A 23,316-nucleotide genomic window follows, 5' to 3' on the forward strand; every position below is an offset into this window, starting at 1 on the left:
TATTGCCAAAGCATTAGCACAACACAACTCTCTCTCTCTCTCTCTCTCTCTGTCTGTCTTTCTCGCTTTCTCTTTTACACTAATCTCTCTCTCTCACTCTTTCTTAAACTCAACTCTCTCTCTCTTTCGTCTCTCTCTCTCTCTCTCTCTCACTCACTCTTTCTTAAACTCAACTCTCTCTCTGTCTTTCTCACTTTCTCTCTCTCTCTTTCATCTCTCTCTCTCTCACTCTTTCTTAAACTCAACTCTCTCTCTCTGTCTTTCTCACTTCCTCTTTTACACTCATCTTTCTTGCTCTTTTCTCTCTCTCTCACTCTTTCTTAAACTCAGCTCTTTCTCTTTTTCTCACTTTCTCTTTTACACATCTCTCTCTTTCTTCTCTCTCTCTCTCACTCTTTCTTAAACTCAACCCTCTCTCTCTCTGTCTTCCTCGCTTTCTCTTTTACACTCATCTCACTCTCTTTCTCTCTTTCTCTGTCTTTTCTCTCTCTTTCTTATCTCTCTCACTCTTTCTTAAACTCAACTCTCTCTCTTTCTTCTCTCTCTCTCACTATTTCTTAAACTCAACTCTCTCTCTCTCTTTCCCTCTCTCACTATCTCTCTCTCAAACACACGCACACACACAAACACACGCACACACACACAAACACACGCACGCGTATCCACTCACTTTCATTCTCACTCGGCACTGCCGCCTCCTGGCCACACACACACGCGCGCGCGCACACGCGCACACCCTCTCTCTCTCTCTCTCTCTCTCTCTCATACACACACACACACATACACACACTCTCTTCCTCACACACTCTTATACACGCGCGCACATGCGCTATAAACGACCGTGCGGCTCGTGCGCTCCTCTCAAATCTCAGAGAACCGGAGAGACGGGAGAGAGCGAGAGCGCGCGCACTGCGCTCGGGAGAGAAAGAGAGAGTGAGAGAGTGGTTGAGAGAGAGAGGTAGAGAGAGAGAGAGTGGAGGGGGGACAGCAGGCTGCTGGAGGGATGGCGCGCGGCTTCCTCCTCTTCCTCTTCTCCTGCTTCTTCTGCTTCGCGCGGCTGCCCGCCGAGGAGGACAGTGGCGGCGGTAGCAGGAGGCACGCGGCGGCCGTGGCGGGGGAGGTGGGTAGCAGTGGCGGCGGCAGCGGCGCGGGCGCGTGCCAGCTGAAGACGGTGACCGTGTCCACTCTGCCCGCGCTCCGGGACAACGAGTTCAGCTTCAGCGCGGCCCCGGGCTCGGGCAGCGCGAGCGCGGGGGCGGGGGCCGGGGGGGAGTCCCGGCTACTGCTGCTGGTCCGGACGGACGTCCCGGGACACATCTCGGTTCTGGACGACCTGGACAACACGGCGCTGCCCTACTTCACCCTGGGTAAGACTGGAGGTTCTGCTGGACCCGCCGCTGGTCCTGGTTCTGCGCTGGTTCTTTGCTGTTTGAGAACACGCGCGCGATGCATGCGTGATGCCAATGGCTGGGTTGTTTGAAGATGCACCTTCATGTTTTGGATGGGATGAGATGGGGATGCTGTGAGTGCACGACAGCGTGCCTGTGTGGTTGTTTAAAAGCGTGCTGTTTTGGTTGGTACTGGAGCTGGTGGATAGTGGTTGTGGCTCTGTGCACGTGGAAGATTTCCCCTTATATACATAGCCCTGTGTTGTAATGTATTTTGCTTGTTTTTTGGTTTTAATAAAAGCTCCAGTTTAGAAAATGTCTAGAACCTTTTGCGTTTATGGGGTTCCATCAAGTTCCTCAAGTTCAAGTGCTTTTGATGTGTACAGTTTTGGTACTATAGATGGTTGTAGCACTGTAGAAGATGCATCTTTATAAACTTATGTGTTGGTGTTAGTGGTGTGAATGCCAGCTCTGTAATTATAGGCTTATATTAGTTTGTTTTGTTTTTTTTGGTGTTTTAACTTTCTAAACACTTTAGAAATGTTTAGAACCTCTTGCATTCATGGGGTTACGTTCAGTTCTAATACTGTGCACGTGGAAGATCCCCCTAATATTCATAGCCCTGAGTTTGGGTTTGTTTTGCTTGTTTTTTTTTTGTTGGGTTAATACAACCTCCTGTATAAGTCTCACTCTTATAAACTGTTTAGACAATTCTAGAACCTCTTGCATTAATGGGGTTCCATCAAGTTCCTCAAATTCTGGTGCTTTTAATGGGTACAGTATTGGTATCATAGATGAGGAAGATGCCCCTTTATATCCCCCTGTGTTGGAGTAAATAATGTTAATACCATATTTATTCTTATAGAGCGTTTATTAGTTAGTTTGGGGCTTGTTTAGAAATGTATATTTATGGGGTTTCCCTTAAATTCAGGTGCTTTTGATGGGCATAGTGTTGGTACTATGTATGGTTGTTGCCCTGTAGAAGTTAGTGTAAGTGTAGATCTTGTACTTATGGGGTTCCATGAGGTTCTGAAGCTGTAGATGGTACTACTACCACTGTACACATAGAAGATGTCTCTTTATATCCCCCTGAGTTGGTGTAATTGATGTAAATGTTTGGTTCTTGATGGTGTTTCAACAATCTAAAGACTTGGAGTTCCATCAAGGTCTGACGCTGTAGGAAGGTAACTACAGCATAGGTGCTGTAGATTGGGGTTGTAGCTCTGTGTTGAGCTTGTTTTTGGGTTAATAAAACCATATGTTTTGATCATTTGTGCCCATCTGTACAGTATAGGTTTTTTTTTTATCTATTATCTCTTTAATTAAGTATATTATGGTTGGTGTAAAAAATGGGAGCTTGAGCTGTGTGGTTATAAAGCTTGTCTAGTATAGACAAGCTTTATGCTAATTTATCATGTAAGTTTAAGTTAAGAAATCAGAACTTCTTGCATTTATGGGGATTCTCTCCAGTTCTGTGTTGGTACTATAGATGGTATCTGTAGAAGATACCCCTTAATGCCCCTCTGAGTTGGTGTAAATGGTGTAAATGATGTAAATGCTGGTTTTGTGCTTGTAGTGGTTTTGTAAGTTTGTTTGTTTTTGGTTCTTGTTGGTGTTTCAACCTTCTAAACGCTTTAGAAATGTCTAGAAACTCTTTGTATTAATGGGGTATTAATTGTATTAATTAATCCTCCAGTTCTGATGCTGTAGATGGTGGTTGTGGCTTTGTGCATGTGGAAGATGCTCCTTAGAAATATCCATAGCTCTGTGTTTGGGTTTGTTTAGCTCCTTTTTGGGTTAGTAAAACCTTCTGCATAAGTCTTAGTCTTATAAATGGTATAGTTTATAAATGTGTAGATGTGTGGGGTTCATTCAAGTTCGTCTGCTGTAGATACAGTTGTAGGATACAGTATTGGTACTATAGATAATAGTAGCTCTGTGCATGAGGAAGATCCCCCCCCCCTTACATCCTCCTGTGTTGGTGCTTGTAGAGTTTTTATTATGTGTTTGTTTTAAGCTTGTTTAGAAATGTATATGCGCTTAAAATGTATGGGTTTTCCGTCAAATTCTTAGTTAATAAAACCTCCTGGATAAGTCTCAGTTTTATAAACACTTTAAATGTTAAATTAGATGTTGTGTTCTACCACTGTATATATAGAAGATGCCCCATTATATCCTGCTAAATCCGTGTAAATAATGTTAATGTAAGCTTTGTGCTTATAGCTTTTATTAGTTATTTTGTTTTGAGCTTGTTTTGAAATGTATAGTTTTCACCTTCTAAACGCTTTAGACATTTCTAGAACCTCTTTGGTGAGTACAGTGTTGGTAAAAGCTGCCCCTTTATGTGTTTCAACCTTCTAAAGACTTTAGAAATGTCTAGAACCAAGTATCGTCAAGTTCTGATGCTGTAGATGGTGTTCTACCACTGTGTACGTAGAACATACCCCTTTATTTCCCTGGTAACGCTTTCTTTTACAGTACCCTAAGTTCTAGGTATTAACCAGGTAATAGTGAGGTACAAACTCGGAAGTACTAAGTAATTATTTTTGGTAACAAGATGGTAAGTACCAGAAAAGTCTTGCCTAATTACACTGAAATGTCTAGGTATTAACCAGGTAATAGTGAGGTACAAACTCGGAAGTACTAAGTAATTATTTTTGGTAACAAGATGGTAAGTACCAGAAAAGTCTTGCCTAATTACACTGAAATGGAACTAGGTAATAAACAGGTACATGGGTGGTACAAAGTCCAAAGTACTAGGTAATTATGTTGGTTAACAAGATGGTAAGAACAAGGACAGTTCAATTTAATTACACTGAAATGTCTCACAGGTTCTAGGTAAAAAACCAGGTAAGTGTGAGGTACTAACCCCAGTAACATGATGATAAGTACCAATATAGTCTCCTTACCCTGATATACCTCGCAGGTTCTAGGTAATAACCAGGTAAGTGTGAGGTACTAACCCCAGTAACATGATGATAAGTACCAATACAGTCTCCTTACCCTGAAATATCTCGCAGGTTCTAGGTAATAACCAGGTAAGTGTGAGGTACTAACCCCAGTAACATGATGATAAGTACCAATACTGTTCATTTTAATCAGTCTCTATTTATTTGACTGAGAAATCCCTAAAAATGAATTTAAGGTTTATAGAGTGGAATTCTTCACTAGGAAGACAGCACAGGAATGGAATACTTGGCCATATGTTTAAAGACATTAGAGCATGTTACAAGGTTTAAGGGTGAAAAAGTATACCATAAGAATAAAGGAATAAAGTGTTGAATATGTGTATTTACCCCCTTTTTAAACATAATTTGTAGAATAAGGTCTTACATGTTAAATATATATATATATATATATATATATATATATATATATATATATATATATATATATATATATATATATATATATATAACTTATATATATAAATTAAAACTGCTTAAAAATCAGGGTTATTAAAACTACCAAATATTGATTTCTGAAATCTTAAAACATTATTATAGTTGTTTCTAAATTAATATTAACTGCTTTTGTTTGCATTATTTGAGATCTGAAAGCACTAAAGCATCTTTTTCATTATTTTGACCATTTCTCATTTTCTGCTCTAAATTACAATATTTTTATTTAGTATTTGGGAGAAATGTTGTCAGTAGTTTATAGAATAAAATAACAGTGTTCATTTTACTCAAACATGTACCTATACATAGTAAGATCAGAGAAATAGAAAATTTGAAGTGGCTTGGAAGGGTCAAGGGGGCGAAGGCAAGCTCCTGCCCGCAAGCTGCTTACCCCAATAAAAGCTGTCCTCAGCTTTCATTGTATATATATATATAAGTTCAGTAATGCATGCTTGGTTGTGTCAAAAAAGAGATAAATAATAAACAGTAAACATTTCTGTTTTGTTTTGAAGTTGTATGTTGTTCTTTTTGAAGTGCTTATTTGTTGAACTACATGGTAAGAACTGAGTAAAACCAGAGAAATAAGCTCTGCTCTCTTCAGTCCTACAGTCCTTTTACTCCTTTATTAAGCAGAAAGTTCTGTTAGTTACACAGTGTTTTATATGGTACTTACAGAAAGTTGTGTCACATTTAAGTAGTTATTATATATATATATATATATATATATATATATATATATATATATATATATATATATATATATATATATATATATATATATATAATAACTACTTAAATGTGACACAACTTTCTGTAAGTACCATGTAATACATATTCTTTTGGGTTTCTGAATGGGTTTTTGTATGTGAAACGTGAAACATCCAGTCCTGTAGGGGGAGCAGTGCCAGGGGGCGGGCGCTAGGCTGTGGCTTAGGTGAGCAACAGGAGATGGGTCTCAGATTCAGCTGAGAACTCACACTGGGAACACCGTGTCTTCTCTGTATCCAGGTGGGGAAATATGTGGAACTGTGCAAGTATAAATGTTTCCAAAGCACTATAAGAGGGATATTTGAGTGTATATGTTCGTTAAAAGGTTTTGCTGTGTAATATGAGCCGCTATGGTCTTGTGTGTTGGTGGACGCTCAGCATCGGGGAACATTCACTCCCGCGGCCCGCTAGCCGCGCGCCTGGCCGGCGCTCTTGCCTCTGCCACTAGCATTAGCCACTGCCCCCGCTAACCGCGCGCCTTACCGGCTCCCCGCTGTTATTCCTCTCGCTCTTTCGGTCGCTAACTTCGCTCTATAACCGTGTTTAAGCCTGTAATTATCTCTCGTGTGTTTGCGCTCTAGTTTTAGCTATTTTCGCTCGGTAATTGTGCCCGTGTGTCGCTGTTTCTCAAAGTAGCTCGGGCTAATTTCGCGCCTTCATTCCTATTGTTTCTCTATACATTTACGCTAGCATTAGCAGTCGCTGTTAGTTAAATACATGTTTATTAAAAGTCAAGTCAATTTTATTCTCTTTTTAAGAGCCAGTTTGGCCTTGTTAAAGTAAATATAGAGCCTCTGCCAACCACAATAATTAGTTATTACAGCTAGATAAGCTACAGTTTAAGGTTTCTCTAAGTAATCATGTTTTTATACACTTTGTTCAAGTTTTATACTTTGGTCAATTCTATACACTCTATGCAGATACAAATATTAGCACTAAGATGTAGTTAGTGTGCTCAGTAAAAGTTAAAGGTGTTTTCGGTAATGTAGTGTGTTAATATGAAAGAAGTTTGAGTATTGGTATATGTATGCATATGTAAATGTATTAATATAGAGTAGTATTTTTATATTCATATATATATATATATATATATATATATATATATTTTTTTTTTGTTTTGTTTTGTTTTGTTTTTTTGTGTAGAAACAGTATTAAGAGGGTTTGCTGATTAAAAAGTAAAGGTAATGTGTACTGTGATATACAGAGTTTTGTTAACTGAAAAAAAGTAAAAAAAAAAAAAAAAGGATTCTCTGTGAATGTATGTAAAATGCAGATGAGATGCAATGTGTATGTGAAACTGCAAAAGAAAGAGAAAAGAGACCAAAGTAAAAGTGGTTTAGTTTGTGTATGTTGTTAAATAAAGAGATTAAGCTGAGAACTCACTGGAAACACCGTCTCACTGTGTCTTCTCTGTATCCTGTATTCAGCTGATCTAGGCCCTGCTCACCCGGGGTCGCAAACTGTTATAGCCTAACCCACGCCTGGGGAGTGTAACAGTTAGTGTTTTTACATGGTACTTACAGTAGGATGTTCTACAGAGGGTTATTTGTTGAACTACATGGTAAGAACTGAGTAAAACCAGAGAAATAAGCTCTGCTTTCTTTTACAGTCCTTTTACTCCTTTATTAAGCAGAAAGTTCTGTTAGTTACACAGTGTTTTACATGGTACTTACAGTAGGATGTTCTACAGAGGGTTATTTGTTGAACTACATGGTAAGAACTGAGTAAAACCAGAAAAATAAGCTCTGCTTTCTTTTACAGTCCTTTTACTCCTTTATTAAGCAGAAAGTTCTGTTAGTTACACAGTGTTTTACATGGTACTTACAGTAGGATGTTCTACAGAGGGTTATTTGTTGAACTACACGGTAAGAACTGAGTAAAACCAGAGAAATAAGCTCTGCTTTCTTTTACAGTCCTTTTACTCATTTATTAAGCAGAAAGTTCTGTTAGTTACACAGTGTTTTATATGGTACTTACAGAAGGATGTTCTACAGAGGGTTATTTGTTGAACTACATGGTAAGAACTGAGTAAAACCAGAAAAATAAGCTCTGCTTTCTTTTACAGTCCATTTACTCCTTTATTAAGCAGAAAGTTCTGTTAGTTACACAGTGTTTTATATGGTACTTACAGAAGGATGTTCTACAGAGGGTTATTTGTTGAACTACATGGTAAGAACTGAGTAAAACCAGAAAAATAAGATCTGCTTTCTTTTACAGTCCATTTACTCCTTTATTAAGCAGAAAGTTCTGTTAGTTACACTGTGTTTTATATGGTACTTACAGAAGGATGTTCTACAGAGGGTTATTTGTTGAACTACATGGTAAGAACTGAGTAAAACCAGAAAAATAAGCTCTGCTTTCTTTTACAGTCCATTTACTCCTTTATTAAGCAGAAAGTTCTGTTAGTTACACAGTGTTTTATATGGTACTTACAGAAGGATGTTCTACAGAGGGTTATTTGTTGAACTAAATGGTAAGAACTCAGTAAAGAGAAATAAGCTATTTCTTCTCTGTTATCAGGTATTGACCTTTTATTTTTAAATCAAATAAATAGAGACTGATTAAAATGAACAGTATTGGTACTTATCATCATGTTACTGGGGTTAGTACCTCACACTTACCTGGTTATTACCTAGAACCTGTGAGACATTTCAGTGTAATTAAATTGAACTGTCCTTGTTCTTACCATCTTGTTAACCAACATAATTACCTAGTACTTTAGAGTTTGTACCACCCATGTACCTGTTTATTACCTAGTTCCATTTCAGTGTAATTAGGCAAGACTGTCCTGGTGCTTACCATCTTGTTACCCAAAATAATTACTTAGTACTTCCGAGTTTGTACCTCACTATTACCTGGTTAATACCTAGATATTTCAGTGTAATTAGGCAAGACTTTCCTGGTACTTACCATCTCGTTACCAAAAATAATTACTTAGTACTTCCGAGTTTGTACCTCACTATTACCTGCTTAATACCTAGACATTTCAGTGTAATTAGGCAAGACTTTTCTGGTACTTACCATCTCGTTACCAAAAATAATTACTTAGTACTTCCGAGTTTGTACCTCACTATTACCTGGTTAATACCTAGACATTTCAGTGTAATTAGGCAAGACTTTTCTGGTACTTACCATCTCGTTACCAAAAATAATTACTTAGTACTTCCGAGTTTGTACCTCACTATTACCTGGTTAATACCTAGAACTTAGGGTACTGTAAAAGAAAGCGTTACCATTTCCCTCTGTGTTGGAGTAAATAATGCAAATGCCAGCAATCGTGTTTATAGAGCTTTTTTTAGTGAGTTAGTTAGTTAGTTTTGGGCTTGTTTAGAAATGTATAGGAGCTTTGCATTTATGGGTTTTCCCTCAAATTCAGGTGCTTTTGATGCTCCTTTATATCGATAGTCCAGCGTTTGGATACGTACTGTGCTCACAGTACTGAGCTCAGAGTTGCATTTTTGGGTTTATAAAACTCTTCTAGCTAAGATTTAGTCTTTTAAACAAATCGGCATGAACTATAACCTGCACCTTTATGGTAATTTAATGTAGATGAGGACAGAATCTCATTTTATTTGATCTATTCCTATTGTGTTGGTATTGGTGTAAGTGGTGTGTGCTTATATAAGCTTGTTTTGGGCTTGTTTGAGTTCATAAGAGCGATATATGTATATATATATATATACAATAAATCTTTTTTTTTTTTGCAATTGCTAAATCACAATTTTGTAAACTAGGCTGGTTTTATCAAAATACTTAACACTATTTAAAAAAAAAATCACATAAACTGCAAAATACTTTATATATCCTGCAAACTTAGTAAGCTATGCCATAATATATTCAGATTGTTCACATGCACATATAATTTGCAGATACAGACACACACAGACACACACACACACATGCTGCTGTATTTTTTATATTTTTCACCTAAAATACAAAATATATTTACATTGGAGTAAACAAAAATAGGCTGAAAAAATAGTGATCTGAAAAATAAAATTACAGAATAGTTGTGCAGATTATAAAATATATATAGAAAAAAATATATATAGAAAATATATTGAAAATATATAGAAAATGTGCTCGTCTGTGTTTTTTTTTTATGTTTATGTGGTGCTTAATTCCTGATTTTAGTGATAACAAAAAAGCATTGTGATGTTTGGCCAGGTGAGACATATATCGGCCAATTATATATGACACATATATGCGGTCTTCTTCGGCAGACCTTTCAGTAGTACCTGACATCAAGCTTAGCACAGTTTGCGTATTTAAGTTATTTTAATCAATCTGTATTAATTGTTTGTCTTGTTTTTACTGTACTCATTTACTCATTTTATTTTTATTAAATTGCTACTTTTTCTGCTTTTAAACATGTATTATTTGATCTCTGTACTGTAGTTTCATTTTTGGATGTAAGGTGTTTTGAAAGGTGCCTGAAATCTGTGTCAGTTTAAAAAAATTGTGCTATGCGTATCAACATAATGTGTTAGCAATTGGGAAATAAAAAATATAAAACTGTAATTACATTAAAACATCTTATATTTATGGGGTTTCCCTCCAGTTCAGGTTCTGTAGATGTGAACAGTGTTGGTACAATAGATGCTAGAAGTTATACAGCTTGTTTTTGGCTGAATAAACACTCCTGGCTAAGATTCCTCCTCTTAAATACTTCAGAATAAACTAGAACCTGCACCTTTATGGCTTTCCCCTCCAGTCCTGGTGCTATAGATGTCTCTGTGTGGTTATGAAGCTTGTTTTCTGCTTGTTTGTGTTTATAAGACATGCATATTAATATTAGTTTTTCTTTACTACACATGTATAACACATGTATAACACAGTGCCCATGCAATATACACTATTATACACCTCAAAAATGATTTGATGGTGTTGTTGTAAGTGTTTTATGAGCAAACTCTGAGCTTTTTTGGTTATAAAGCACATGTTAGGCTTCATAAACTCTCTTGGTAAAGGTTAAATAGTTATATTTATAAATATATCAAAAAAAGTAAGTACACCCCACAGTAAAAGCACTTCCTAGCATCATGTGACTTGTTAGTGTTAGGTATAAATATGTAACAGGCCTGTTAAATTTGCCGTTTTGGGTTCAATTCTCTCATACTGGTCACCTCATGGCAAAGAACTCTCTGAGGATATAAGGAACATAATCGTTACTCCCCACAAAGATGGACATAAGCTATAAAAACCATATAGATTGCTAACACCATAAAACTGAGATAAAGCATGATAGCCAAGGTCATTCAGTAGTTCTCCACGACAGGATCCACTCCAGAGGTTCAACCAAAGAGCTAAAACTCCTAGAAATGTAAGATTTATGGATTTTTCCTCCAGTCCTGGTGATGTACAGTGTTGGTACTGTAGTTGGATATAGTTAACGTACTATTAATATGGAAGATGCCCATTGATATGTTTATCTAGTGTGTTGTGTGTGGTGTAAATGTTGTATAAGTCCGAACTGCATGGTTATAAATGTTGTTTTCGGGCTTGATAAACACAATTCATTAAAATTTGACCTTCATATATTAAACAGTTAATAATCAACTGTATTATAGGTTTTCTCTTCAGTAGAGATGCTGCAGATGTGTTCAATGTTGGTGATGTAGTGTGGTATAGCAATGAACAATCATTAAACCAAAAAAGACCAAAAATTATAACAATTTGGATGAAAAAAACAACAAAAAATTAGACATTTTTTTAAATAAATTAAAAGTAGCATAAAAAAAAACAGTTTTATTTATTTTCCCGGCCAGATGAAAGTGGTGGGAAGTCCCACCCTGATCTGGCCCGAGTTCAGGTCAGGCATTGGGTCGGGCTCGGGCAGAGAATCTAATACACCACAGCAACATTAACTCAGCATGACTTTAGTGATCATTTAGTCCCCTGTGGGCAATGCTAAAATCACTATTACAAAACTGTACAGCGGGCAAGACATTCTTTGTATTTTTACTTTTACCAGACATGGATATACTTTAGAGTAGTCTGAGGAGAAATGAGTTTTGATGGGAGCCATGATGCTCTTGAATGCATCCCATCCAGGAGGGGGAAAAAAAACACTGCTCGCCCATACTAAAAACTGATTGGCTGACTCACATTGTGTTAATTTTTGGTCCACTCATTCTAGATTAGGTTCTCATTTTGGTATTTATAGGTTTATGTTTGAGTAAAATGAACATTGCTGTTTTATTCTATAAACTATAGACAACATTTCTCCCAAATTCCAAATATTTTATTTTTCATTTAGAGCATTTATTGTCAGAAAATGAGAAATGGCTGAAATAACAAAAAAAAAAGACGCAGAACTTTCAGACCTCAAATAATGCAAAGAAAAACAATCATTAAACCAAAAAATACCAATAACAATAACAACTTACATACAAAGAAATAACATAAAAAACAAGATAACATTGGTTATTTTTTATGAATTAAAAATAGCATTTAAAAAACAGACGCCTATGTCACAGAGCATTTTATTGAGCCCGACCTGGCCCGATAAAAGTGGTGGGAAATCTCAGCCTGATCCGGCCCAAGTAAAATATCACATTATATCACATTAACTCACTTCAACAAGCCTTTTGCAATCATTTAGTCTCCAGTGAGCAATGCTAAAATCACTATTACAAACTAAACAGCGGGCAAGACTTTCATTGTGTTTTACTTTTACCAGACATGGATATACTTTAGAGTAGTCTGAGGAGAAATGAGTTTTGATGGGAGCCATGATGCTCTTGAATGCATCCCATCCAGGATGCTTGCCCATACTAAAAACTGATTGGCTGACTCACATTGTGTTAATTTTTGGTCCACTCATTCTAGATTACATTCTCATTTTGCTATTTATAGGTATATGTTTGAGTAAAATGAACATTGTTGTTTTGTTCTATAAACTATAGCCAACATTTCTTCTTTTTTTTGTCCAGAGCTGTATGTGATATTCTATTAGCTGGCTGAAACAGAAGGATGGAGAATGATATTTCTCTCTGCTCTATCTGGCAGGAAGACGCTTCCATATGGTTGTTTATCACAGTCGTATTAAAATAAGATAAATAAGGCAGAGAGGTAGGATTCAGTGTGTATATATATATTAACAGTGTGTGTGCATTGCTCTGATTGGTTTAGAGGTTCTATTAGAATTAGCATTAAAGAGATGCTCAGTCTGCTCTATATTGGATGGCGGTGGTGCTGGTGGTGTCGTTTAGTCAGAGCGTGTGAGGGGTAGGGTTGTATCCCTCCACCCTGCAGGGCAGAACACAAGGTTACCTGGCACTATTTCCTGCATGAGCCTGACTGTTCGCTGATTTGGGGTGTAATATGCCAGAATAACGAAACAAAAAAATGGTATTTTAGATGACTTACTAAGTAAATATACAAGTAAAATAAATAAATCAAGCGTTAAGACATAAGAATATATAGCAAAACAAGTAAATAACATTTTGTTAAGGACAGAAAAACAGAAAAAAGATTAGAAAAATACAACAGAATAAAGAATAACTGAATTAACTTATATATAGTATTATAGTATAAAAAAGACCACTTAAAAAATATAAATTTCTTTGATTTTACCAAATTTAAAAACCTCTGGAATAGAATCAAGAGGAAGATGGATGTTATCCAAAAGCAGTGTGCAAGACTGGTGGAGGAGGAGAACATGATGCCAAGATGCATGATTAAAACTGTGATTAAAAACTTGTTTTATTTGCATTATTTGAGTTTGAAAGCTCTGATTCAGGGTTTTTTTTAGCCTTTTTTTATTTTCTGCAAATAAATGCTGTGAATGACAATATTTTTATATGGAATTTGGGAGAAATGTTGTCTGTAGTTCATCGAATAAAAAAACAATGTACCCATAAATAGCAAAATCAGAGAAACGACTTCAACATCTACTAAACTACCTCACGTCTCTGCTGTAAATAAAACCATGTATCTCCAAAATAGAACCTAAAATGTAAAATAAGAGTTTTTGCAAGTAATTTTAGACCATTTCTCCAAAGTACAGAACAGCTACAGGCTTCAAACGATGGAGAAACTAAACTAAAAATGTTTTTTATTCATTCTGTCTGCAACGACTATATATTCATGCACCCGCTTCTTTGATGATGAGTGCATATAGCACTGCGTTCTCCGTGCACCGTTTGCACCCCCTCTCAGCGGGGTAGCGTTAGCATTAGCCAGGCCGCGTGGTGTTTCAGCACTTCCTCCAGGCGCTCTTTTGGCTTGTTTGCTTGTATTTATTTAGTAAACAGATTTGGAGCACATATTTGCCCTCTTTCACCCAGACGGTGCCGCGGATTCCTCTCGGCCTGGTTCATCTCAGTTCAGTCTGCATTGATTCGGATGGCGCTGCTGTCAGAAAGCAGCTCTACGCGAGTGCAGAAGCTGCAGGTCGAGGGTTATCTCTGTGTTATCTCTGTGTTAGCGGTAATGTAAGTGAAGCTACGTGATTACAGTGCACTGCTATCTCTGGGTACATGGAGGACAGAGGCTGGACCATTACAGCTCCCTCTGGAGTGAGTGGTGGTGTTGGTATAAGTGTGAGATATTGCTGTTCTGTTCTTCTGGGCTCTAAACTTGTTAGTCTGTTTGGATGTGAGACTTTAAAAGGGTCATATAACCCCTTTTTCTGGACTTATAATAATAATTTTGGGCGGATCGTGAAATAAACCAATTAGTGAAATAAACGAAACCAGTTGTCATTCAATTTAAGAACCAGGTGAGCTCTGACTTTGGCACATTCATATCTTAACAGTGCGATGCTTTTGTGCGTCTCAGCAGAGACAGATACTGAGCTGCTCGTTCACACTGTGAAGATACACCAGCAGCTCATTTTTAGAACAGTAATGTTATTTTATTCTTTATTCTGTTTATTGTTGAGTTAAATGTCAGGTTTGTGCTCCTGCATGGATAAGATAGGATTGGACGGCTGACTGTTGACTGTTGTCAGGGTTTTAATCGGTCAGTGGAGCTCCTGTGTTTTCCGCCATCAAGATAGAAACTCACCAGTAATTTACATGAACCCACCTCACTCCCAGACCACCACACCAAACCATCAGTGTAGATTTATTTATTCCTAAACTCTGACACTCCGAGTTTAATGTTTAATTTGAAAGTATATGTAAAACAAAATATGTACACAAAATGTGCAGTTTTACTTCAGACAGTATAGTGTTTTTTCATTCATGTTTCATTTCAGCGTCATAAAGTTCATTTGTCCTTTAAAATCAGGTTCCAGTGATGGGTTCATTTTTGTATTAATTCAGACAAGGTTTAACCATAACATAGTAGTACATTTAAAAGGCCTTTAAATCTTTAAAATAAAGAATCTAAAAGATAGCTCTTACTGTATATGGGTGTGTTGTGATGCTCATTGCTTTCTTACACCCCACCAACAGTCTATTTTCACTCCTTCCACCTGCATTGTTTAAATAGCAACAGTGCTTCTGAATATATCTACACACTTGGAAATGAGGTGTGTTCAGGTTAAATTTCAGGTGTATTGCTTGTTTATCTTGGCAACAGAAAACACAGGAGCTCCACTGACTGAATACAACCTAGACAACAACAGTCAGACGTCCATTGCTATCTTGTTAACACAGTTGCATCCCCACTGCACAAAAAATAACATTGCTGTTCCTGTAAATGAGCTGTTGGCGCTCTTTCACAGTGGGAATGAGCAGATCAGTTTCCTCTGCTGAGAAGCACTGGACAGGTTCATGTAGCTGCACTGTTAAAATAGCAATACGCCAAAGTCAAAGCTCACCCGGCTCTTAAAGGGAATGATGAGCAAGAGGCACACTGATTGGTTTATTTCATGTTACGCCCAAAATTAACCTCACCCATCATTAATTAAGAGTATTTAGTAGATGCCTTTTGTACATTTTGAGCCAAACAAGATGTACTTTTCCCGTTGTTACAAAAGCAAAGACCTATAGATCGCTAAAACAGGACCCAGTAAGTTGAGTAAGATTCAGACTCCTCATGCCCTATGGGAAAAAGATATGCCCAAACATGCCGAACCACCACTGGGGTTCCTCAGCACCGCTGTAGCTCCATGACATTCTACAGTCTGGTTGGAGTGTTTGTGTTTGCTGTGCTGGTAATTGAAACGTTTTCGGAGCTCAGCGCCGGCGTGAGTCGAGCTTTGAGGAAATGGAAGGTGAGATTAGAGATGCTTGATCTGCTGATGAGTGCTGGGCTGGGGTTCACTTCCCTTTAGCTTCCCTTCAGCTTCCTTTCAGCTTCCTCTCAGCTTCCTATTTAGCTCAAAAGAAGAAAGATGGAGCGATATCAAAAACAAAAAGCACAGCAGTGAGTAAGGGTGGGTGGGTTCACTGCACTGTGACTGCATGTGTTTCAAACTGAATTCATAAAGGCGTTTTTGCCTAAGTGGTTAAAAGCCATCGTTCAAGAAATGGGACAACTCTTCAAGGACCCGATATGCCATCAAAATGAATAAATTCATAAATAAATATATGAAATAACACTGTTTCATGAGCAGCTTCAGTCTGTCAGCCAGTCAAAGATCTCTCACCATGAGGTACACTACCCAAAAGTATCCTCTGAGAGGATAGGGTAGCAATTAAAGCATTTAATAGCATTTTTGAGTATTCTGTAAGGAATTTATATTTTTTTATATATTTATATCATTATATCTCAGTCACATCTGTACTTTGTCTCAGTCACTGTTTTAAGTGTTTCTCAGACCACCTCCTGAAGTATTTTAGATGAGTTAGTAAATGAATATACAGCGGTTGGTCGGTGAAACTGAAACACCTGTCATCATTTTAGTGTGGGAGGTTTCATGGCTAAATTGGAGCAGCCTGGTGGCCAATCTTCATTAATTGCACATTGCACCAGTAAGAGCAGAGTGTGAAGGTTTAATTAGCATGGTAAGAGTTCTGCTCTAAATATTGCAATTCACACAACATTATGAGCGACATACCAGAGTTCAAAAGAGGACAAATTGTTGGTGCACGTCTTGCTGGAGCATCTGTGACCAAGACAGCAAGTCTTTGTGATGCATCAAGAGCCGCGGTATCCAGGGTAATGTCAGCATAACACCAAGAAGGACCAACCACATCCAACAGGATTAACTGTGGACGCTGTAAGAGGAAGCTGTCTGAAAGGGATGTTCGGGTGCTAACCCGGATTGTATCCAAAAAACATAAAACCACGGCTGATCAAATCACGGCAGAATTCAATGTGCACCTCAACTCTCCTGTTTCCTCCAGAACTGTCCATCACCACGATCAATTATTGATGCGCTGGTTTCAGGCTCTCGTTGCTGAGAACCACACAACACATTGTGGTCTTGGATCTCCCTCCGTCCCACTTGTGGTAATTTTTTGGCGCTTGCCAACACTAGCTAGCGGTTCAGTCAATGCCTAAATTAGCTTCAGCTGATTCAGTGGATAAATTTTCCTCTTCACGCTCAACAGCTGTGTTTGATTTCCCAGAGTTGGGCTTATTACTCCTAGCCAGAGACTGTAAAAAAGATGGACGCCGTGTCTCCGTTCCCATTCATTCAATGAAAATGAAGCCAAAATGTTCCTCCATGTTTCCGATCCTGAAACCCGAGTCTGTAGAGCACAGTAGAGACCAGAGGAGGGAGAAAGACTGTGGAGAGACCGCCTACTCATTTAAATAACCCCGCCCCTGAGGGCTGCCTCGCGGTCACAGGCTGCAGAGCGGGGCGGAGCGGAGCTGACGGTCTGTTATTGGTCCCGCCCATAACCAGCCCTTTTACAATAACCACACCTTTTTTGAATAAAGCTGATTAACCTTCTAAAAAACGAATTCTGTGGGGATATAAAAATTTGACAATATAATCAGAGGTTAAACTAGCTGCTGCATTTAAATAAAGGAGGTAGAATTACACTATATTAGAAAAAAACGTGATTGAAAGTTGTCTGTTTTGCCATTGAAACCTATGGGGATGGGTGGGGTTACACAGCTTTCTGCAGCCGAACAGCAGGGGGCGCCCGACCTGTGGTGGCTTCACTTTTGAGAGACGATGCTCTGTCCAGCTATACACAGTCTATGCTCCTAGCTTCTGCCACCTTCAGCCATGACATAATTGTTGATTTATTCAAGGTATCCATGTTTAACCACCACTTCCTTAAAACGCCAGAGAGCTAACGTACTGACACACCTCGGAAAGCGCGAGACTGGTAGATATATTGAAGTGTGGTGTCTGCCCAGCCCACACTGTATTTTAAAAAGCGCAAAACACATTTTTTATTAAAACAGATTTATGATAAATCCTGAAGTTTAGGACTTGTTTTAATCAACAAAAAAAAATATATATTTTATTTTCCGAGCTCATCTGGCTTGGTTTGAGTGATTGGATTTGTATGTGTTACTTAATGAAATGTCTCTCAGACCAACTACTGAAAGGGCTTGGGTGACTGGATTTGTATCTGGTTTAAATGAGTCTCATTTCTAGCGCAGAAAAACGGGGCAAAGAGTCTAAAAATTTAAATGAATTTAAACATCAATTTGAAAAATCTTAGTTTATCACTGTCAAAGATAAAGATAGTAAGTCAAGTAAAACGGTGTGTAAATGAAAGTAATCAGGAGAATGAATTATTTAAAGTGGTATATTTCATTATTTGTTTTATTACAGAGTCTGTGGCCCGTGACTTCAAATATATTTCTCCTTCTGGCCCCCAACAAAAAAAGTTTGGACACCCCTGGTGTATATGGTCTAGGCCAGGGATCACATATACGCAGACTGCCGTCCGGGTCCGGACCCAGACGTTGTCCAATGCGGGCTAGTGAATCGGGACGCGGCCGGGAAAAAACGCCTTTATAAAGAGATAGGGAGCCCGAGAACTGGCGGAAAAACGAGAACGGGCGGAAACTAAAGACACGGCGAGCGCGAGAGAGAGACAGGGGATTGCGGTGAGTAAACCAATGGTTGTACTTCATTAACAGAAGCGAGACGCATGTGATTGGGGAGAGTGGAGGTGGAGAGAGAGAGAGAGAGTAACGCACAGTAACTTAGATAAGTAACTTTAATCTGATTACTGCATTATAAATAGTAACGCTTTAGATTACTCGTTACTGAAAAAAAGGGTCAGATTAGAGTAACACGTTACTAAGTAACACGTTACTGACATCACTGGTCTCAGGTTATCTTTTGAAGTGGTTTGATTTATAAATCAGGTTGTTTTCTTAGGAACACAATTAATTTGCCATATCCAAAGCATACATCCTGGGATTAGATTGTGTTTTAGTGCATTTAAAAAACCTGACAATCTGTATGCGTCCATAATTGATTAAACTGCATGAAAGTCTATCACAGATCTGGGTATATGTATTTTTCTGGGGTGTAAAATTGAGTTTTTACGCAGTTTTATATTCCTGGGTGGTTTTAGCTCTGCATGATTAACAAGCAAACAAACAGATATGAGTTAATTTGAGAAAGTTGCCTGACCTATTTGGAAAACATTCAGAGAGATCTGTTAAATTACAGCCAGCTTTTTTTTTTTTATTAGGCCGGGGTATACTGCCTGCATAGGTTGGGCCGGCATTAATTATTGATTTTATTCTCAGTGTTTGATGGGGTGCCACTTCTTTCACCAGTGCGGCCTTATAAAGAGTTCTTTTGAAGAAATGTCAAAGAAGAACCACTTTTAGCTCCTTTCAGAAGATCCTTTCAGTGGTTAAAAAGAAGTATTTTTGGAAACCAGAGGTGTGAAAGTGAAAACCTTTCGAATGGAAGTGCCAAAAAGGCCTCTTGGTGTATTGCCAATTGGGACATTTGGAATACAGTGTTGGTTTTCGAAAAGAAATGTCTTTCTTAGAAATGGGTTTTAAAGGTCATCTGACCAAAAGCCCAAAAGTTCTCTTTGCACTGATTTTCGACACATTGCATGAGGAAAAAAATAAAACAAGAATAAAAAAACAACAACAACAAAAAACCCTAAATCATCGTTAAATACGATGATAAAGTCAGAATATCTGAGATATACTTGTATATTTTTATTACTATACCAGTTATTTTAAAATTTAAACATGAGAACAGTAAGAAGAAACATAAAAAAGTGCATGAGTTTTTCTCTCTACATGCCATAGCAAGAAGGTTTAGGGGGGACAAACAAGACTACAGTTGCCACAACAATACTCCTAACCCCCAACCCCCACAATTTCCCACAATGTCATGCAAATCTGGCAGATTATAGCATAACATTTACCAGTGGAATAACTACTACTTGTGAATCTATCATTAGAAATGGTCCAATCTGTGTTTTTGGGCCAGTTATTAATTGCAATTCAGGGAAATTTGGTAATTTTCTAAAAACAAAGTTACTTTTGTACAAAGGTACTTTTCTCTCCCAAATAAACCTTTTGTTCAAAGTGTTACAATATATATATATATATATATATATTATATATATAAAGATATTATATATAAATATATTAATACCTGTATTTATTGCTGCAGAATAACTGAACAAAAGCAACAGAAACAATAGAATCATGTATCAATAAAAAAAATGAAATTTATTATTTTTTAGTTTTATTGACTCATCGATAAAATGGATGTTAAATGAACAAAAAAACGAACAAAATAACAAAAGAATTTAAGTTTTCTAGCAATTAAAGTTTTACCCTGAAAACAATACGTTCATGCATATAGTACCGGTCAAAAGTTTGGACACACCTTAAATTTAGTGGGGTTTTTTTATTATTATTTTGTAATGTTCTGCATTGTAGGTAATTACTAAAGTCAACCAAAGTATGATGAAAAATATATCCAAGTATTTCAAAAACAAAAAGTCAGTTTTATGAGGTTGAGTCACCTGGAATTCAGGTTAACTTTCAGTTAACAGCTGTGCTGAACTCATCAAGAGTTGATTAAACTTAAATTTCTTGTCTCTTAATAAAGTGTTTGAGAGCATCAGTTAAAGTAAAGTAGTGAAGAGGTAGAGTTACAGGTATACAGTGAATAGTGAATATTTGAGTAATGTTCGAATCCAGGTTATGAGAAGCAACGACTCAACTACTTAACTAAGTAAAGACAAAAAAATATGCAATCAATTGTCAATAGTCAATCCAAAAAGAAGAATTTTAAGAACTTTTTAAAGTGTCCTCAAGTGCAGTCACAAATAAAACCATTAAAAATTATATAATGATGAAACTGGCACTCATCAGGACAGCTAAACTGAAGGAAGAGCAGGAGTTTTTGGTGTGTTTAACACTTTTAAGTTGCTATATGATTCCTTATGTGTTTCTTCATAGTCTGAATGCATACAGAACTACATTATATATGAATAAATTAGCTTTCTCAGGGATTAAAAATAACTCATTTCTCCTCTCACAATGTGTGCAGTCAGCAAATCTGGGCTTTAAGCTCTCCGCCATGTGGCTGGAGACCTGTGTGGCCTGTGGGATTCATTTGCTGTCTGGATTGATGCTTTTTGACAAGTCTGGAGAGAGAAATACTGTAAGCATATCCTGTCTTAGAAAGCACACAATAGTTCAAAGGCTTTTTTTACTCAGCCAATGGAGAATAAAACTGGGGGAGTGGGTAGAGTCTGTCTCTGAACGGAAACACTGCTGACTTTTTCACACTTTTGTTGTGAAAAAATACTATTGTAGCGCCTTCCCAAATAAGCAGGGGTGTGCCACACTGTATTATACATAATTTAATATTATTAAATGCAGTTAAATCCTTGTAGACTCTGTAGAAGTCTCTGAAATCTAGTAAAAAGTCTTCTTGGATGTAGTTCTGGGCAGTTTTAATGATTTATTTGGTTAATTCGCAATGAAATTCTAACATAAAGTCTCTGAAATCTAGTAAAAAGTCTTCTTGAAAGTGGTTTTGGGCAATTTTAACAATTAAATTGGTTAATTCACAATGCAATTCTTACCAAAAGTCTTCTTGGATGTAGTTTTGGGCAATTTTATCAATTAATTTGGTTAATTAGCAATGAAATTCTTACTGAAAGTCTTTGAAATCTAGTAAAAATTCTTCGTGTATGTAATTTTGGGTAATTTTAACAATACATTTGGTTAATTCGCCATAAAATTCTTACAGAAAGTCTCTGAAATCTAGTAAAAAGTCTTCTTGGATGTAGTTTTGGGCAATTATAACAATTAATTTAGTTAATTCGCAATAAAATTCTTACAGAAAGTCTCTGAAATCTGGTAAAAAGTCTTCTTGGATGTAGTTTTGGGCACTTTTTACAATAAATTTGCTTAATTCACCATAAAATTCTTACAGAAAGTCTCTGAAATCTGGTAAAAAGTATTCTTGAAAGTAGCTTTGGGCAATTTTAACAATTAATTTGGTTAATTCGCAATGAAATTCTAACATAAAGTCTCTGAAATCTAGTAAAAAGTCTTCTTGAAAGTGGTTTTGGGCAATTTTAACAATTAAATTGGTTAATTAGCAATGGAATTCTTACTGAAAGTCTTTGAAATCTAGTAAAAATTCTTCGTGTATGTAATTTTGGGTAATTTTAACAATACATTTGGTTAATTTGCCATAAAATTCGTACAGAAAGTCTCTGAAATCTAGTAAAAAGTCTTTTTGGATGTAGTTTTGGGCAATTTTAACAATTAATTTGGTTAATTTGCAATGAAATTCTTACAGAAAGTCTCTAAAATCCAGTAAAAAGTCTTCGTGGATGTAGTTTTTGGCATTTTAAACAATTAATTTGGTTAATTTGCAATGAAATCCTTATAGAAAGTCTCTGAATTCTAGTAAAAAGTCTTCTTGGATGTAGTTTTGGGCAATTATAACAATTAATTTAGTTAATTCGCAATAAAATTCTTACAGAAAGTCTCTGAAATCTGGTAAAAAGTCTTCTTGGATGTAGTTCTAGGAAATTTTATTGATTTATTTGGTTAATTCGAGTTACAGTTTTAACACAATTTTTAAAATGGATTTTTTTTGGCGATTTTACATACAGACATTTAATTTTTTCAATCTAAAATCTCCCAGATGGCAGATCCAGAGTGGTGCCCACCCTCTCTGCATAACCCCTCCCAAGGGAGATGCCCCACCCCTGTCATCCTCGCACACAGGAGAACAGAAACATGCCCGCAGGCAGCCACACACACAACCCAGAGCCGCCACATAGCCCCCCTCCCAAGGGTCAGCCGTCCCGGCGACCCCACCAACCCAACACAAACCCCGTGTACAACAGAACATTTTTTTTTTTTTTCTTTTACAATCAGTCGCAAACAAAGTCATTAAGGCGGGCGGGCGACCTCCGTGCCCGCGGCAGCCTGGAGGGGCCGGGCACGGCACCGCCTGCCAGCGGCTCCGAAGAGCCAGAGTTCAGGTCAGGCACGAGTGCAAGGCCGGCAGGTTCCGCACCGCCGTCCACAGTGTCCGACAGTCTCGGCCTATAGGGGGCCAGCCTATCACGGTGCACAATCATAGTGCGTCTGCCCCACCGGATCTTATGCACCACCTCCCCCAGCCTGGACAGCACCAAGCACGGACCCACCCAGGCCGACTGGAGCTTCGGGTACAGTCCCTTCTTCCGCTGAGGGTTATACAGCCAAACCCTCGCCCCCACCGCCAACGGGTCCCCAAAGCAGCGCGTGTCGTACGCACGCTTCTGCTTCTGCCCGGCAGCAGACTGGTTGGAGCGCGCTAGACGGTGCGCTAATTCCAGCGAAGACATAAGGTCCGAGACGAAAGTGGGCATGTCCGAAGCGTACCCGCCCCCGCCAGGAGGCGCCCCAAAAGCCAGGGAGACCGGCGTCCTCAGCTCGCGCCCGAACAT

General features: G+C 37.8%; 1 protein-coding gene across 1 annotated transcript in view; it reads left to right on the forward strand.

The window, feature by feature from the left end:
• Window positions 1-646: 646 nt before the first annotated feature.
• The window catches only part of LOC103040661 (astrotactin-2), a 1,082,674-nt gene continuing 1,060,004 nt past the window's right edge, over window positions 647-23,316 (forward strand). The window contains exon 1 of the mRNA XM_049465818.1: window positions 647-1,367. Within this exon, the coding sequence (XP_049321775.1) occupies window positions 1,004-1,367 (364 nt within the window). The 5' untranslated portion in view covers window positions 647-1,003. The remainder of the gene's footprint in view (window positions 1,368-23,316) is intronic.

This window comes from Astyanax mexicanus, chromosome 1, assembly GCF_023375975.1.
Source record: "Astyanax mexicanus isolate ESR-SI-001 chromosome 1, AstMex3_surface, whole genome shotgun sequence".
Lineage (NCBI taxonomy): Eukaryota > Metazoa > Chordata > Actinopteri > Characiformes > Acestrorhamphidae > Astyanax > Astyanax mexicanus.